The sequence below is a fragment of the Cucumis sativus genome, chromosome 5 (genome assembly GCF_000004075.3).
Source record: "Cucumis sativus cultivar 9930 chromosome 5, Cucumber_9930_V3, whole genome shotgun sequence".
Classification (NCBI taxonomy): Eukaryota; Viridiplantae; Streptophyta; class Magnoliopsida; order Cucurbitales; family Cucurbitaceae; genus Cucumis; species Cucumis sativus.
Genome location: NC_026659.2, coordinates 19,896,581 through 19,913,871, shown reverse-complemented (window position 1 = coordinate 19,913,871; position 17,291 = coordinate 19,896,581). Strand labels below are relative to the sequence as shown.

Here is a 17,291-nt window from a genome sequence, read left to right as displayed (position 1 = left end):
TCTAATAACTTCCACTCATTCAGAAAAATTATTCAGATTCATTCATGAACCAAGCAAATGTTACAGTTACAGTGTTTTCTCACTGCATAAAGCTTTTTTTCTAAAATCTCAAAGGAGTAAAGAAGAAACAAAATATGTCTTCCAACTTTTATCTGCTTTAAATAAGAATTGAGAATTGAAGGACTTGAACCTCGGTATTACCTCAAAAAGTAGAGATTGGTTTCTTAACCGATCAAAAGCTTGTTCCCTTCCAAAAAGCTGTAGGTAGGTACCTCCAAATTGTAGGGTGCTGGCCCTTTACGGATTCTGCCAGAGACATCGTAATGAGAACCATGGCATGGACAAAACCACCCTCCGTAGTCACCAGCATTTGGCAAGGGAATGCAGCCAAGATGTGTGCAGACTCCAACTACAACAAGCCATTCTGGATCTTTAACTCTCTCTTCATCCTGCTGTGGGTCACGAAGAGATCCAATATCCACACTATTTGCTAACTTAATATCGTCCTCAGTTCGCCGCCTGATGAATACTGGCTTTCCACGCCACTTAACTGTCACCGTAGAACCAGGTTCGATGCTTGAAAGGTCAACCTCAAGTGAGGCCAGAGCAAGAACATCCTTACTGGCTGACATGCTGAGGACAAACTTGAGAACAAGGAGACGAATCAAAGAAGCGTAGACAAACCGACCACCTGATAATACAAAATAAGCAAATGCACGCTTGCTGGGGTCACCTGGAGGAAATCGCTCATGATTGTAATCGTCATAAACTATCTTTGAAGAAGGGTTCTTAACGGCAGCTACAGTTGCAGGGATATCCAGAATTAAGCCATCATCCTTGGTTGAGGCCAATGCATCAGAAGCAAAACCTAGCAGAGCCATTTCCATTGCACAAATTATAAATTGAGAAGCTCATGCACAACCTCTAAACAATAACTGTCAAAGACAGATTCCAAACAATAACCATATAATTGCCTTTGATTACTATTGTTATTTATAATAATTAGTATTAGATATAAAACCAAATTATAGAATGCTCGACCAGAAAAGCATGCCTCTAAACCATTTCCAATATGCCAATAGATTCGTAACCAATATTTCTATCCTCGACTTTCATAAAAAGGCAGGGAGTAAAACTTCATAACAAGCCATGTGCATATACAGAGGAATATTTATAAATTAGTTGTGCATATAAAATATCCAGAAACAAAAAGTTCAGTTACAACGGCCAGTCAATTTTGTAAAAGAGTATTACAAACCAACCATCACAGAGGCATAGAAGACAAATTCTCAAGATAACGAAAGTATTCTATAATTGTTCCTGTTATTCCCTAATTTCTAGAGCAAATCTTAAGAACTTTCAACACGAGTTTGAATAGATTTAACTTCAGGGCCCATGGAACAGGACTATCTTTAACATTCATGGGTGTGAACGGGAGGACTTTCCATCCACCAAAATGTGTATCTACATTGTTTTGACATTGCAAGAACTAGTGTGTTTTTCTTCAAATTAACTTCAAAACTAAAACTAAAAGTAGAGGCAGGATTAATTTTTTTGGAGACAAATGAGTGGAACCTGGAAGGAAAGAAACCAGGTCTATGAAGATAACTCCTACACTTTTCGATTCTTTTGTACCAATGTACAAATACATCTTCTTTGGGGTGTCCAAGGTCAGTATTTCAAACGAATGTAAAACGATATAAATAGGGTTCTGTATTTTCTGTGCGACTGTACAATGAACGAACCTTTTTTCAATAGAAGGAAAGAATAAATAAAAAGAACGAGTTGAACAACAGATTGTACAAAGTTTTTAATTAGAAGAGAAATATGTCACCATCTAATTGAAACACTCTACAATCCTATGTTGTAAACAGAAATCCCTTTTATTATAGAAACACCTGCTTTCATTGAGAGAAAAAAAATGAGAGAATACAAGTGCATACGAAAAACCCAAACCCACAGGAAAAACTACAACCCCACAACTAAGTAAGTTCATTCCTAGAGAAAAATTATAAAAATTCTTCAAAAGTGAAGCCCAACAAGAAACATGGAACCACATCAAGGACAAAACCTGACTAGCGACCCAATCTACAACTCTAAACACTTTGTTTTTCCTCTTCCCCCAAAGATCCCACAAAAAACCGAACACACCCACAAACCACAGAAGACAGCCTTTCTCTTTGAAAAGTGGATGAAGGAGGAACTCTCCAATCACCATACAAATATCCCTCTGGTGAGCTAACACAAAATCAAACTCCTAAACAAGCAATTTCACACATAACTCGCATACTAACACTCCCAGAAAGTGATCTAGGTTTTCCTCCACCTTCTGACAAAGGACACAACAGAAAGGACCCATTATCGAAGGCATCTTTCTCAAAAGTCTATCCATTGTCTGGAATTCTCCAATCATTTTTTGTTTATGGTGCATAAGAAGAAGTTATTTTGTAATTATAGTCTAGTTCGTTTATTCTTATGCTCATACTACATTATTTCGTACAACAAAAAGGTAAAATACTGTTAGCAAATTTTATTGATAGTATATTCAAATTCAGGAAATTGATCAAAATTCTTCCTGATAATAACATGAACACTCTACACGGGGAAGAGAATGGCTTAGACATTGTGGATAACAACAACAATAAATTATACCTAACGAACAGCCCAAAAAAAAGAACTATAATAAATCTGCTATTCGAAATACCTCATATTGATACTGGTGAGCTTTCACCAGAACCAATTCAAAATTTTCTAAGCACATAAAATATGGAATTAAAGTAAGATATGATCCCACTGACCAATTCACACAAAAACTTCTGTACTATAGCATATGAATGCTATCACGTAGTTTCAAGTAGATATATCATGAAAGATCAAAATAATGTTAAAAGTATGAGCTGAAATAGTAGATTTTATTTTTTAAAAAAAAAGAAGAAACATTTCACAGTGGAAGATTTAGAAACGAAAGAATAAGAAGAAGAAGCGATTGTTTGGGTGAAGATTGATATCGTTAAAATGCCCCAAAAGTACCAGAAAACAACCTGTTCACAAATTGAAATTATTTACAAAACGAGAAACCAATATACAAAAACCATGAATCATAATAACCAAAAGAGATCGAACAGTAGATCAACAATTACGAATATCAATAACGCGGCAACAGCAAGTGCAATCCAGATACTGATTTGGCGGGCTAAAAGAGGGAAAAAGGAATCGCATCGCATCGCCAGAAAAAAAAAAAAAAAAAAACCCTAAAAGAAAAGGCAATGAATGAAGAAATAAAGAGGTAAGAAGAAAACCTCTAGAGTGGCGATCAAATTGAGATCGGATGGGAAAAGTGTTGAAGAATCCAGCGGATCTGAAATCATTGGAATCAGTGGAATCAATGATGTTGTGAGAAGCGGGGAAAGAAGAAGCAATGGTGGGCCTGAAATGCGAAGAAGAGAGTGACGAGAGCCTTCGAGCTGCAATCCTCAACATCTTCGCCAAGCTTCAGGTTTGGATTTTGGAGGGACAACGAAAACTCAGAAGAAGAGACGCATAGGGCGCAAGACTCGTATCTATAACCTCACAACTTGTTTAGGAAATTACCAAAAGGAAAAAAAATAGTTGAATTTTGAGGGTTTTAGGTCGTCCGTATTCAAAAACTAGAGATTAAGTTTTAGTACAATTTTGGGTGTTAATATTCCAAAATGCCCTTCCCTTCAATTCTTCTTTATTTTTATTTTTTTCTCTTTTGAATTTAATTTTTTTTAAAATATATATACAAAATTCACAAATTATTTACTCTATTAACTTCTCAACCATAATTTTTATCCACTCTTGAACAAGCTCTTTATTAGTCATGTTCACAATTGTTCGAGGCTAGGAGTAAAGTGAGCTATTAGTCCACCTATTCTTTAGGGAAATGTTTAGTTTTAATTGACGTTTATGATCTAAAATAACTCATATCTCATTACTATTCTTTAACCCTAGAGGAATTTGTTTCAAGAGTTAAAAAGTTCATCAACCAACTTTTGGACACCACCTAGTGATCATCACTCCGATTACTCTACTAGCAAACTTTCGACAACCAACTCTGGCGATTGTTGCCAACCAATTTCTGATTGCCACCGATCATACCTTGAAAAATTTTGGTAAAAACATTTATTAAAATTTTTTAGGTTTTAGGCTAATCTTCAATGATCGTTGGCCAGTCTTTGACCATCACCTTTGGTGACTCCACCGACGAACTTCTGACAACCAATTTTGGCGATCGTTGCCACCAATCAAACTAAAGTTTTCTAATAAAACATTTTTAGGGTTTAGGCAATTCACCAGTGATTGTTAGCGGCCAATCTTCGACCACCACCTCTAATGACTATATCGGTGAACTTTCGACAACCAACTTCAGCAACCGTCACCACTTATCAATCTTAAAAATTTTTAAGAAAAACATTTTTAGTATATATAACAAACAACAGAAACTTGTATATACATATATTTTTAAAATGTGTTTTTATTTTAAGAAGTTTTTATCAAAAGTGTTTAAATAAAAATAAAATGAAAAACCTTTTTGTAAGTCATTCCAAATACACTTTTAGTTTAATTATAATAATACTTTTTAAAATATACTTTCTCGCCCTTTTTTCCATGAAAAATTATTTTATCTATTTGTTAAACTTGTTAATAGTCATATATGAATATTGTAGTTAAATTTATTAAATGAACAACTTAATTAATCAAAACTATGATAGTCTACACGCCAAAAACACGGACTATAATAACTCATAGACTCTTACAAGATAATAACTACGTATTATAATAACCCACATTGTCCCTCGAACGCCCCTTAATCTTTGATGTTGGGTTGAGTTAAGTCATTTTTGTTCTCCTCTTGATGAAACATTTAAACCTTAAATGTACAATTCAAAATCAATTTTATAATTGTTTTGAGTGATTTAGGGTCGTTTTACACATATTTTAGCAAGTATTTTGTTACTTTTTTTAATCTCGCAAACATCACCCAGCTTCCAAACTTCAAATGTTTAATCTTAAATTAATTGTGTACTTTGGTGTGATTTATGGTGCTTCCATATGTTTTAGGAAGTTTTAGCCACTGCTCTTGTATCTCCCAAACATCTTATGCACACCTAGCAAATACCTCACGGTGTCCAAATTTGAAATATCCAACTTCAAATCAATTATATACTTGTTTTAGGTCATTTGTGATGATTTTACATGTTCAATGGAGTTTTTTTAGCTAATATTTTTAATTTCACACATCTCACAAATATCTTACAACATCCAAAATTGAAATACTCAACTCCACATCAATTATATACTTGTTTTAGGTAATGTAGGGTGATTTTACAACCTCTTTGATTTCAATTTTAGCTATTTTTTTAGTCTAGTCGACATCTTATACAATGTTCAAATTTGAAATACCCAATTCCAAATCCATTATATACTTGTTTTAGATGACTTAAGGTGATCTTACAACATGTTTGATGGAGTTATTTTTAGCTATTTTTTTTAATCTCGCGACCCAACTCATCTCGTACACATCTCACAAATATCTTGCATTGTCCAAATTTGAAATACTCAACTCCAAATCAATTATATATTTGTTTTAGGTTATTCACGTGGAAGATGGATATTCTTTTTTTAGATTGTTACATGATTCTGTTAAAATAATTTTAGATTTAAAAAATTGGATATGAAAATCTAAAATAAAGCAAAAATAAAGAAATAAAATAGTTGCATCCAAGTCGTCAAAACCATTGTTGTTGGTGTTGAAGTGGCCAACTTCATCCGATGGTTCATGCACTACCAAATGAGGTTACCTTCAATTTTTATTGTTGTACTTCGGTAGAGCTAAGCATCGTAGTAGGAAAACCCACAAAACAGAAACACATTAACAAAATGTCTGAGTCGTGGATCTCACTCTCTTTAAGACGTTTCGCAACTCTACTTGGATGTGCAAACAGATGTGCAGTGTCTCGTCGTCTTCATGATAAAACAATCTCTAATTCATTGGTAGAAACTACACTGGAACCAACTGGTATACCAACACTCACTAGATGCTTAGTTGCTCAACAAACTCAAAAAGAAGAAAAACAGAATGAGTGTTTTTGATGTATAATAAAATGAGAAGGGAAGGCACATATTATATATAGCGGATGAGGGAGCCTTGCAATGGTAATGAATTTATGACGAAACAATAAAAAAAAATTGCTAGTAATTAAATCCGACCGTTTTAAACAAAAAAGATCAGATAGACGACGTGTGGAGATATCAACAAAGTAAGTTTTGCCTATTTTCTCTCTCTCCAAAACATGGATACTCCTTAAGGTCCAAACTCACAAATGAATGTGTGGATATTCGAAGAGACTTCACAAAAGTGAGAAAGAAGGAGAAAAATTGAATGAAGTTTTTTTATGGGTTTTTTTTAACTTAAGGACAATATAGACTTTTCATTTGCTTATTTGTCCTAAAAAATCTTTTTTAAAAAAAAAAAAAAACTCATCCCAAAATTCTTTATATCTCTAAAAATAATCCTATTTTTGATAATTTTCCAATTGAACGTTTCTTCTATCATCGTTATGTTTTTTCTTCCTTTCCTAAATTTTTTTTATTTTAATGCTATTGAATAGTTGATTCGAAGTATAAATTTTTTTTATTGTTAAGGATATGTTTATCACAATTAAATGTAATATGAAAATGTGGACTATTTGATTTCGTTTGTTGTTTATCAGTGTTCTATAAACGTAATGAGATATGGTGTCTACTTCCAAATTTGTAATCAAATTGCAAAGCAACAAATGGTGCTCAATTCAAATGCGGTTGAAACTTATTTGGAGATATCACTTTCATTACCGTTAATGTTACTATTACAACTAGAGAATCATGAAAATGTCACAATTATAGTTGTATAGTTATCGTTGTTGATTGACACTAAACAATAAAGGTAAGAAGACATATTTTATTTGGAAAATATTTAGGTAAAAGTGATCAAATACAATTTGATTATGTTTGTGATTGAGTTCTATTACAATCGATTTATCAATGGAATCTTATTACGATTACACCGTACGTTTTATTACGGATTGATAAATGTGGCCTAAATGTGTGTATTTGGTCTCTAGATTTCGAAGTAAACATTTTATAATCCTCAAAGTTCGAGGAAAAAAATATAAATAGTTCTTAACATCAATAAGTCTTTACTTGACTCTTGAAGAAAACAACGGGCTTAGCATATTAAAATTGTTGCCATATAATCATAATTCAATTAGCCATGTCATTATTTCGTTAGTCAACTAATGACGACTTTAGTAACCATTAAGAAATTTTCCAAACTTCGACAACTATAATTCCAAGTACGAAACTTCATTAACTAAATAAACACTACTCCAAATTTCATACTTTTTTTTTCGTTTTTAAAGTTAAATAATATGATATTTATAATATCGATTGAGGAATTTCCCATGCAAGACGCAAGCCAAGGAAAATTGGGATGGGACATGAAAACAACGTGTAACAAAAGGAAAATTCAGACCCTTAGATTTCGAACGCCAAAAAAAAGCTAAAAAACTGGAAATAACTTAACCGAGCTCGACCCTATCACTCGGCAAGCTCAAGGACTGCCACCATTTTTTATATCGTCAATGCTACACATAACTATAAGTCAGAGGAAGAACATCATAAATAGTTTTATTCGACAACCCAAAAGAGATAGAAAAATAAGAAAATTCCAAACGATCAAAAACTCTAATTTTACTATATGTATTCAATTAAACTATACACTAACTTAACCATTAAAATGTAGTTGGCTTCCCATCACACTTGTACTCAAGTTTGGAGGTCAGACCAAAAGAGTGGGCTGACAAAGAGCCTATTAAAGGGCCATTACGCCTAAAAGTTCCTCTTGAGTCGATGCTATATGTTTGTTCAATTATGATCTTATCAAATTACTTTTTTATGTGATTTGGAGAATATGTCACTTTAATCCTAAATTTCAAATTCTATGATTAAGTCCTCTAAGTTTAATTTAGTCCCTAATTAATTCTATAAATTTTTAGAAATAAAAATAATGTTATTTAATGAAAAAAAAAAAAAACTATCTCTAGAACGACTCTTCAGACAAAAACTATCGACAACAAACTACGATCAATGTCATCTACTTATTCTTTGAATACCCTAAATTATATCATTTGTGCAAAAAAAGAAATACCTTACTTTTAAAGTTTCAAATATACCATCTTTATAAAGAGTCTGAAAATACTCCTTGCTATTCATTTGGGAGGATGAAAACAATTACTATTTTCTTTAAAACATGTTCATAACCTTTCAAAAGTTTAAAAAATAAATACCTTTAAATCATTAAAAAAAACATTTAAAAACATCCATACTATTAATAAATGTTATATTGAACTTCCAACATTCGCATTTGCACTAATACTCTTACTTTTTGTTCAAGACAAATTGTATATTTATATATATATTCTCATAGATACTCTCTTTTAAACCATAAAATTCCAAAATTACAATATTCCCACAGAACTTAAAAATGACAAATAATGAATTTGAGAAAAGACAAGATTGGACTATTATCACACACTGGACTACTAACTTTTAGTATCGTTGCTATTTCCAGTGTATCTCTTGGTATTTCCAATGCTATCTTTATTTCCATTGGATACAAAAAGATTCTGAATTTCTTGACATTAAAATTCTAACCTTCATTTTATTTTCAAAAGAGCTTTGGCATTACTCAAACACATCTACAGAGCATTGGCAATTCATATGTGACATGTATACCCCATATATGTTTTTATCAAGATGCTCAAATGTACCTATAAATTGCTACCAATTATAAAAAGCAAAAAGTAAATAAAGCAATTTAGCATCCATAATAAAAAAGATGGTCTCCAATCACTTAATGGGGCAACCACCCATTGTGAAGCAACTTATTCAGATACATTAATGCACCAAGATACGGGAGTGTTACAGTATTCTCATTGCATAAAGAAAAAGATGAACTCAAAGAAATAAAATAATAAAATTATGTCTGCAATAAATCTTCGACATTATCATTTGATGAAGGTTTCAAAATCACTACTACACAAACCCTGAAAAAAGAGCTTCATTTCTTCTTCTCATCTTAACCAATCAAAAGCTTGTTATCTTCCAAAAAGGTGTAAGTAGGTACCTCCAAATTGTAGGGTGCTGGTCCTTTACGGATCCTACCGGACACATCGTAGTGGGAACCATGGCACGGACAGAACCACCCACCAAAATCACCAGCATTGGGCAAGGGAATGCAACCAAGATGCGTGCAGACGCCAACCACAACAAGCCATTCTGGATCTTTAACTCTCTCCCCATCCTGTTGAGGGTCACGAAGAGTTCCAATATCGACGCTGTTGGCTAACTTAATATCCTCCTCCGTTCGTCTTCTGATGAATACTGGTTTTCCACGCCACTTAACCGTCACAGTAGCACCAGGCTCAATGCTAGAGAGGTCGACCTCAAGCGAGGCAAGGGCTAGAACGTCCTTACTGGCAGACATGCTAAGAACAAACTTGAGAACAAGGAGACGGATCAAAGAAGCATAGACAAACCGACCACCTGACAAGACGAAGTAAGCAAACGCACGCTTGCTGGGGTCACCCGGTGGAAATCGCTCATGATTGTATTCGTCATAGACTATCTTTGAAGTAGGGTTCTTAACGGCTGCTATAGTAGCAGGAACATCTGGAACTAAGTTGTTTTCCTTTGTTGAAGTCAATGCATCAGACGCGAAACCTGCAAAGAGATATTTGTATAAAATCATAAAACTTCACCATAGGAGAAAGGAAAAATCACTCAATAGTCATAATAAAAGGACTGAGTTACAAATATAACTGAACGCAATCACCCAGATCAATCACCTTAGCCAGAATGCACTCTTCCTTAAATTTATGTTGCCTGCTTATTGGTACAAAATTTAGTGATGAACGATTTTGTCGCTATAACCTATATGCAGGATTAAAGTTTTGACAACTTCTAGAGCAGTAATACATGTATAAAATATCCAGAAATTAGTTGTGCATACACAACTAATTTGTATAAAGCATCCAGAAATAAAAACTTCAGCCACAATGGCCAGTCAATTTTGCAGAAGAATACAAACCAATCATCAAAGAGGCATAGAAGACAAATTCTCAAGATAACAAAAGTATTCTGTAATTGTTTTTGTTATCCTTAGAACTCAAAGATACAGATGTACAACCTGTAGAACAGACCCTGTTCAAGCCAGGTTGTGTAATTGTTCTTGTTATCCCAAATTTCTAGAACAAATCTTAAGAATTTTCAACTGAGTTCGAATAGATTTAACTTCAGGGCCAATGGAGCAGGATTGTCTTTAATATTCACGGGTGTGAGCCTTTAGGGAGGACTTTCCATCCATCAAAATGAAAGGCAGACCTTGTTTCGACGTTGCAAGAACTAGCGTGTTTTTCTTCAAATTAACTTCAAGACTAAAACTAAAAGTAGGGGGAGGATTAATTTTTTTTAGAGACAAATGGGTGGAACCTGGAAGGAGAAACCAGGTCTTTAAAGATAACTCCTACACTTTTCGGTTCTTTTGTAACAATATACAAATACATCTTCTTTGGGGTGTCCAGGGTCAGTATTTCAAATGAATGTAAAACGATAGAAATAGGGATCTGTATTTTCTGTGCGACTGTACAATGAATGAACCTTCTTTAAATTGAAGGAAGGAATGAATAAAAAAACAAGTTGAACAACAGAGTGTACAAAGTTTTTAATTAGAAGTGAAATATGTCACCATCTAATTGAAACACTACAATACCATATTGTAAAAAGATATTCCTTTTTTATAGAAACACCTGCTTTCATTGAGAAAAAAAACTAGAGAATACAAGTGCATAAAAAAAACCAAAACCCACAGGAAAAACTCCAACCCCACAACTAAGTAAGATCTTGCCTAGAGAACAATTATAAAAATTCTTCAAAACTGAAACCCAACGAGTAACATGGAACCTCACCAAGGATCAAACCTCAATAGCGACCCAATCTACAACTCTAAACACGTTTTTCCTCTTCCCCCGAAGATCCCACAGCAAAACGAACACACCCACAAACCACAAAAACAGCCTTTCTCTTTGAAAGGTGGATGAAGGAACTCTCCAATCACAATACAAATATCCCTCTGGTGAGCTAACACAAAATCAAAGTCCTAAAATAGAAATTTCTCACATAACTAGCATACTAACACTCCCAGAAGGTGATCTAGGTTTTTCTCCGCCTTCCCACAAAGGAGACAACAAAAAGGACCCATTACCGAAGGCATCTTTCTCAAAAGTCTACCCAGTGTCTGGAATTCTCCAATCACTTCTTCTTTATGGTACATAAGAAGTTATTTTGTAATTATAGCAATTCCAGTCACTTCCTTGTGGTATATAAGAAGTTAGTTTGCAATTATAGCCTAGTTCGTCTATTCTTATACTCGTACTACATTATTTCTTGCAACAAAACGGTAAAATACTGTTAGCAAACTTTATTGATAGTGTATTCAAATTCAGAAAATTGATCAAAATTCTTCCCGATAATAACATAAACACTCTACACAGGGAAGACAATGGCTTAAACATCTAACAACACTCTTTCAACAACAATAAATTATACCCAACGAACAGCCAAATAAAAGAAAAACTAAAATAAATCTGCTAATCGAAATACCTCATATTGATATTGGTGGGCTTTCACCAGAACCAATTCAAAATTTTCTAAGCACATAAAATATGGAATTAAAGTAACATATAATCCCACCGACCAATTCACACAAAAACTTCTGTACTAACAGAATAATTCTCGGCAATATAGCATATGAATGATATCACGTAGTTTGAAGTAGATATAACATAAAAGATCAAAATAAAGTTAAAAGTATGAGCTGAAATGGTAGAAGTTTTTTTTGGGATGAAGAAACATTTCACAGTGGAAGATTTAGAAACGAAAGGAGAAGAAGAAGAAGCGATTGTTCGGTGAAGATTGATATCGTTAAAACGCCACAAAAGTACCAGAAAACAACTTGTTCACAAATTGAAATTATTTACAAAACGAGAAACCAATATACAAAAAACATGAATCAAAATAATAAAATAGAGATCGAACAGTAGAACAACAAAGATGAAAACCTATAACGCGGCAATAGCAAGTGCAATCCAGATATGATTTTGCGCTCTAAAAGAGCGAAAAAGGAATCGCATCGCGTCGCTAGAAAAAACAAACCCTAAAAAAAGGAAACTAATGAAGAAGGAGCAGGAATTAAGAAATAAAGAAGTAAGAAGATAACCTCTAGAGTTGCGATCAAAGTGAGGTCGGATGGGAAAAGTGTGGAAGAATCCAGCGGATCTGAAATCATTGGAATCAGTGGAATCAATGATGTTGTGAGAAAGGGGCAAAGAAGAAGCAATTGTAGGCCTGAAATGCGAAGAAGAGAGTGACGAGAGCCTTCGAGCAGCAACCCTCAACATCTTCGTAAGGCTTCAGGTTTGAGTTTGGGAGGGATAACGAGAACTCAGAAGAAGAAACGCATAGGGTACAAGACTCGTCTATTTGACCTCAATTTTTGTTTTTGCTTCTTCGGCCATCGTTAAGTTGTTTTTCACCTTTCCTTTCCTTTCCTTTCCTTTTCTTCTTTTTCTTCAATTTTTTTTCCTTCTTAAAAAATCTTTTATTACTAAAGTTTAGGTTGAAAAAAGGAAAAATTGATAAAACTAATTAATGACATTATACTTTGGAAACTATTTAACAAAATATAATGTGTTATAAAATAAATAATAACAATAACAAACTAAATAATAAGAAATTAATTTGAATAAGAGTTATATCTACATTTATAATATATCGCTATATTTTATAATATAATGTTTTTAAGTGAAAAACTCGTTCACCTTATTTTTCTTTTTTAAAATTTAATGGACTAAGTGTTGTATTTTTTTTCCTAATTCATATTGTAATTTACTTTTTAAAAATTAATATTATATTTATTTTAAATTTCTAACTTAAATTAATTGGTAAGTCATTTATATAAATTTTTTTCTAATTTTATTTTTTATGTATAATATGTTTTTTAATTAGTAAAATATTGATTATCAATTTAGGTGAAATATTGATTTTGTAGTTGAAAATTTGCAATTGTAATTCATCTTATTTATACTGAATTAATTTCTTAGACATTTACTCATTTTTTTAGTAATTTGTTATACTTGAAAAATAATTAAACACAAATTAGAATGTTTGTATTATTACAACAATTTAATAGTTCTTATTAATTTAAAAATTAAAAGAAAAACTACGTGTTGCACGACTTGGATGTCGTTGATTTCGAGTTGGTTGTTATCATCGACTCTAAATTCTAATGCTTTAGTCCATCTTAATTCTATGATTGTTTTTGTTCCTCTTGTTGTTTACATACCTCTGTAGGCGCTTCATTGTATAAATATTCGTTATGCTCTCTACAACCGCATTGTGTCGATGCATGTATGAAGATGATTGGTCGATTCCTAAATCGTTATATTTTGTTTCAAAGTTTGACGATGATGAACCAACCTCTAAATTGTAATATCTTATTTGAAGTGTGACAATTGACCAACCCTTCAATCATAATAAATCGTATAATGGGACACTTTATTCCATGTAATGGTCATTTTGTGTTTGTGTCACATGAGACACTTTATTCCATGTAATGGTCAACTCCATTAAACTCAGCCTCTTGCACTTGATACAATGGGTATATCACGAAGTCTACTATTATTTGATCTCTGTGAAATATTTAAATAAATTATAAAATATTCAAAATAAATTCATATTAAAAATTCAATATATAAATATGTACTGGATCACCTTCCGATCTAAAATGTAGAGCCTCGTAATATTTTTATACCAATTGATCTATTTCCGAGTTACATCCATATCAAATTGAACAATTGTAAGCCCCATAACAATAAGTCTTCTGCGATTTAGCCATCATATCACCAAATGTGCAACTTTTTCCGACCAATTCGTAGTTCTCAAGTCAATATCATATAACAATGGCTCAATATTACAATTTGGTGGAACATTTTGTCTGAGACCAAATTGTCTTGATGATTCTATTAGGATTATGTCACTCACCAATGTGAAAACATATGAGACAACTAATTGTTTATCGTATGTCTTGACTGTTGTTACAGAAATTGGGCAAACCATTCGTAACATTTTTGTATGACTCCTAAATAATTTGAAACATAACATATTATATCAAAACAAATAATATGAAACACAATATTCATGCACGACATTCACATATATGGTCATGTTGAAGAAGGTCAAACATGTACATATACTGACACACGACAAGTGTAACTAACCTAGTCACACAAAATTAATCTCTCCATTCAATCAATATTTAGATTTATAATTAACTATAATTATTCGTACAAAAAATATTGGTTAATCTAAATTAAGTTCAAACAACTTACCGTGAACAATAGGGTTTTCCAACTAGTTGATGTTCGTTGACACTTCTAATCTACGAAGCCACCATTAGAAATTGTTTTCAAGCCTATATTTATAAAAGTATCAATGGTCAACAATTTCACGAACACTTTGTTTTGATGTCTTGCATAGTTGTCTGTACAACAATGCCAAACAAGCTTCAACTAAGAAATACTATTATGCTCCATAAACATCAGTAAATCATGATAGGAACATTAGGTGCACTTGAAGAACTGATTTATTTGAAAGCAGACTTCCACTCATCGTCTGTAGTATATATGCCCATGATTTTCTTTGAAATTATGACCCAAAATTTAAGCATCAATTCTAAATTAATTCTAATTCCACGAAAATATCAATTATAAATCACATATCCAAAATAACACCCAATAATTTTAGATAACTAAAATGAAATCAAGATAATTAAATTCAAAATTCTTAATTAATTTATTCTTTTTGGCCCTACACTTTATAAATGTCAAGTAATATATAAAATCAGATGACATGTTTTATGTGTCAAATTTGTTTATTCTTGATGTGTATTATTCATATAGAATATTTAACCTTAACACTTATTACCCGTTAAATGAAAACTTTTATTGGCGCTTAAAAATTGACAATTGAGTTAATTTTTGACATGTTTTACATATCAAGATTTTTTTTTTCCAAATGAAAATTTGTACAAATTTGAAAAGCTAATGTAATTATATTGAATCTGTTCTGAAGTCTAACAATGACACACAACTCAAACAACACATAAGTAAAGCCTTTGAGATCACACAAAGTTGCTAAACTACAAATATTATATTCATTCTCCTCCTCCTTGTATCAATCTGATAACATAAAACAATTAAAGTTTTATGTTCTACTTTAGTAGAAATTTAAGATAACCTAGGAATGTGTACTCGTGTTATTATGGTATTTGAAATTCAAATTTATTCGGATGTTGTGAAACAAAGGAACTAAACGAACACAAATATTTAATTTTTTTTTATAAGAATGATTGTTGTTATGATTCAATGCAAATACTTTATTATTCTTACCGAAATGTTTCATCCTCTATTTTGAGTCTTGTTGTTATGTTTAGTTTTAAAGGAACTCAAACAAATATAGTCATACTTATACCGTTAACTCTATTGTTTGAAACGAAGTAACTAAAGGTGCAGGCTGGTCACATTCTTGGTCTCTCTCATTGTTATATAGTTGGACAATTTTTTTAATATGTGCAGGTCGGTCACATTCTTGGTCTCTCTCATTGTTATATAGTTAGACAATTTTTTTAATTATTTATATATATCTCATTGACACTTCGAGGAAACCCTTCATGTCCGTTAAATTGTTCATTAGTATTCGATTACATTGAGCCTTGTCCAACCTATTGAGCTCAAGTATGGCACGCAATGCGCGAACCACCTCTCTACGAACCCTACTTTCATCCTCCAGTGCCAACCGCGGCCACTCTGCAATGAGTCTCAGCTAGTCAATTCGAAGAGCCATGGCATCCTTAATCACATCAGCTGTTTTCGAAGTCTGCCCTCCCCACCTACGCTTCGAGCCACTTGAAGTCGTCCTACTATCGGTTCCTCAACTTGGTCGTGCGATGTCGTCTTGTGACATGTTAAACTTATGGCTGGACATGGAAGGAATTTCTATATCATTGAGATCCACTGGAGGAAATTCCTCAGACCCAGGAGGAACGTTGGATCCGACATCGGCAAAGGTCTTTGCATGGGCGCCCGTTGTATGATCTTTCCCGAATACATACGCCAACTCGTTGTAATATGGGAAAGGCTTATTTAGCAGCCCCTTCGCTGCAGGATGAGTCTGCATAGGAAAGAAAAATCAAATATTAGACTTGTTTCATATTGAAGTAAAAATTACATCAGTGTACAATTATACGTTTCGCATCGTCATTCCAACCAAACCCACTGCATGACGGGCCTCGCATTTCTGCGATTGCCTGGTATGAGCGCTTCAACGTCTTTATGCGGCAGTCGATCACTGTGGTCGCATGTACATTGCATCCCGGCAACTTCGCAGCCATCATTCGCAGAAGTTGTGCCAGATACCCAGGTCTGAATGTGCCATTGGCTGACTTCCATCCACCAGCGGACACTAACTCGACCATACACTCGACGAGGGTTGCCTCCTCCTCCTTCGTCCATACATGCTTAGGAGCACGTGATGAACTTGCCATACTAACAACCATACAACCATGCATTTGTTTAAGTATCTTTAATAAACAGGAAGGAATAATTATTAAAATACACAAGAAGGCAAAATTGTCAAATTCGTTTTTGATACTGCATGCATACATTTAAGCGTACAGGAAGACACACCCAATAGTAACTAAATACAAGTACAAGAATACAAAATTAACACGAAAGCCTATTCGTTATGCAACTGCCATTCTTTGAACATCTATGGGGCCAAATCATCCCTCCACTGCGTCCATTCGTTTGAGTTCTCCACGAACTGAATGTCATCACCTTCAATCGTGGCGTACGTGGAGTCTCCTTCGTCAACGAAATCGACATTCGTCATCTCGCGGTTGATGAGATTGTGTAGTAGGCAACACGCTAGAATTGTTCGACATTGAATTTGCACGGGATAGTACGATTTCCCTCGAAGGATTGCTCATCGACCCTTCAACAACTCGAACGCTCGTTCAATAACATTCCTAGCGGTAGAATGTTTCATGTTGAAGTACTCTTTCGCGGTGGCAGGGGCATTTCCCACTCCTCGCCACTCTTGCAAGTGGTATC

At 33.5% G+C, this 17,291-nt stretch overlaps 2 protein-coding genes across 2 annotated transcripts; both read right to left on the bottom strand.

The window, feature by feature from the left end:
* Window positions 1-18: 18 nt before the first annotated feature.
* LOC101222955 (cytochrome b-c1 complex subunit Rieske-4, mitochondrial) lies at window positions 19-3,655 on the bottom strand. Its single transcript, XM_004143715.3, has 2 exons — window positions 3,300-3,655; window positions 19-868 (listed from the first exon to the last, which is right to left on the bottom strand). Exons 1-2 carry the CDS (start codon window positions 3,478-3,480, stop codon window positions 225-227), a joined length of 825 nt encoding a protein of 274 aa, XP_004143763.1. The 5' UTR covers window positions 3,481-3,655; the 3' UTR covers window positions 19-224.
* A 5,217-nt stretch (window positions 3,656-8,872) lies between these two features.
* Window positions 8,873-12,668, bottom strand: LOC101222717 (cytochrome b-c1 complex subunit Rieske-4, mitochondrial). The gene is made up of 2 exons (XM_004143714.3): window positions 12,341-12,668; window positions 8,873-9,786 (listed from the first exon to the last, which is right to left on the bottom strand). The coding sequence occupies exons 1-2, from the start codon at window positions 12,519-12,521 to the stop codon at window positions 9,143-9,145; spliced, it is 825 nt and encodes a 274-aa protein (XP_004143762.1). The 5' UTR covers window positions 12,522-12,668; the 3' UTR covers window positions 8,873-9,142.
* Between the last annotated feature and the right edge of the window lie 4,623 nt (window positions 12,669-17,291).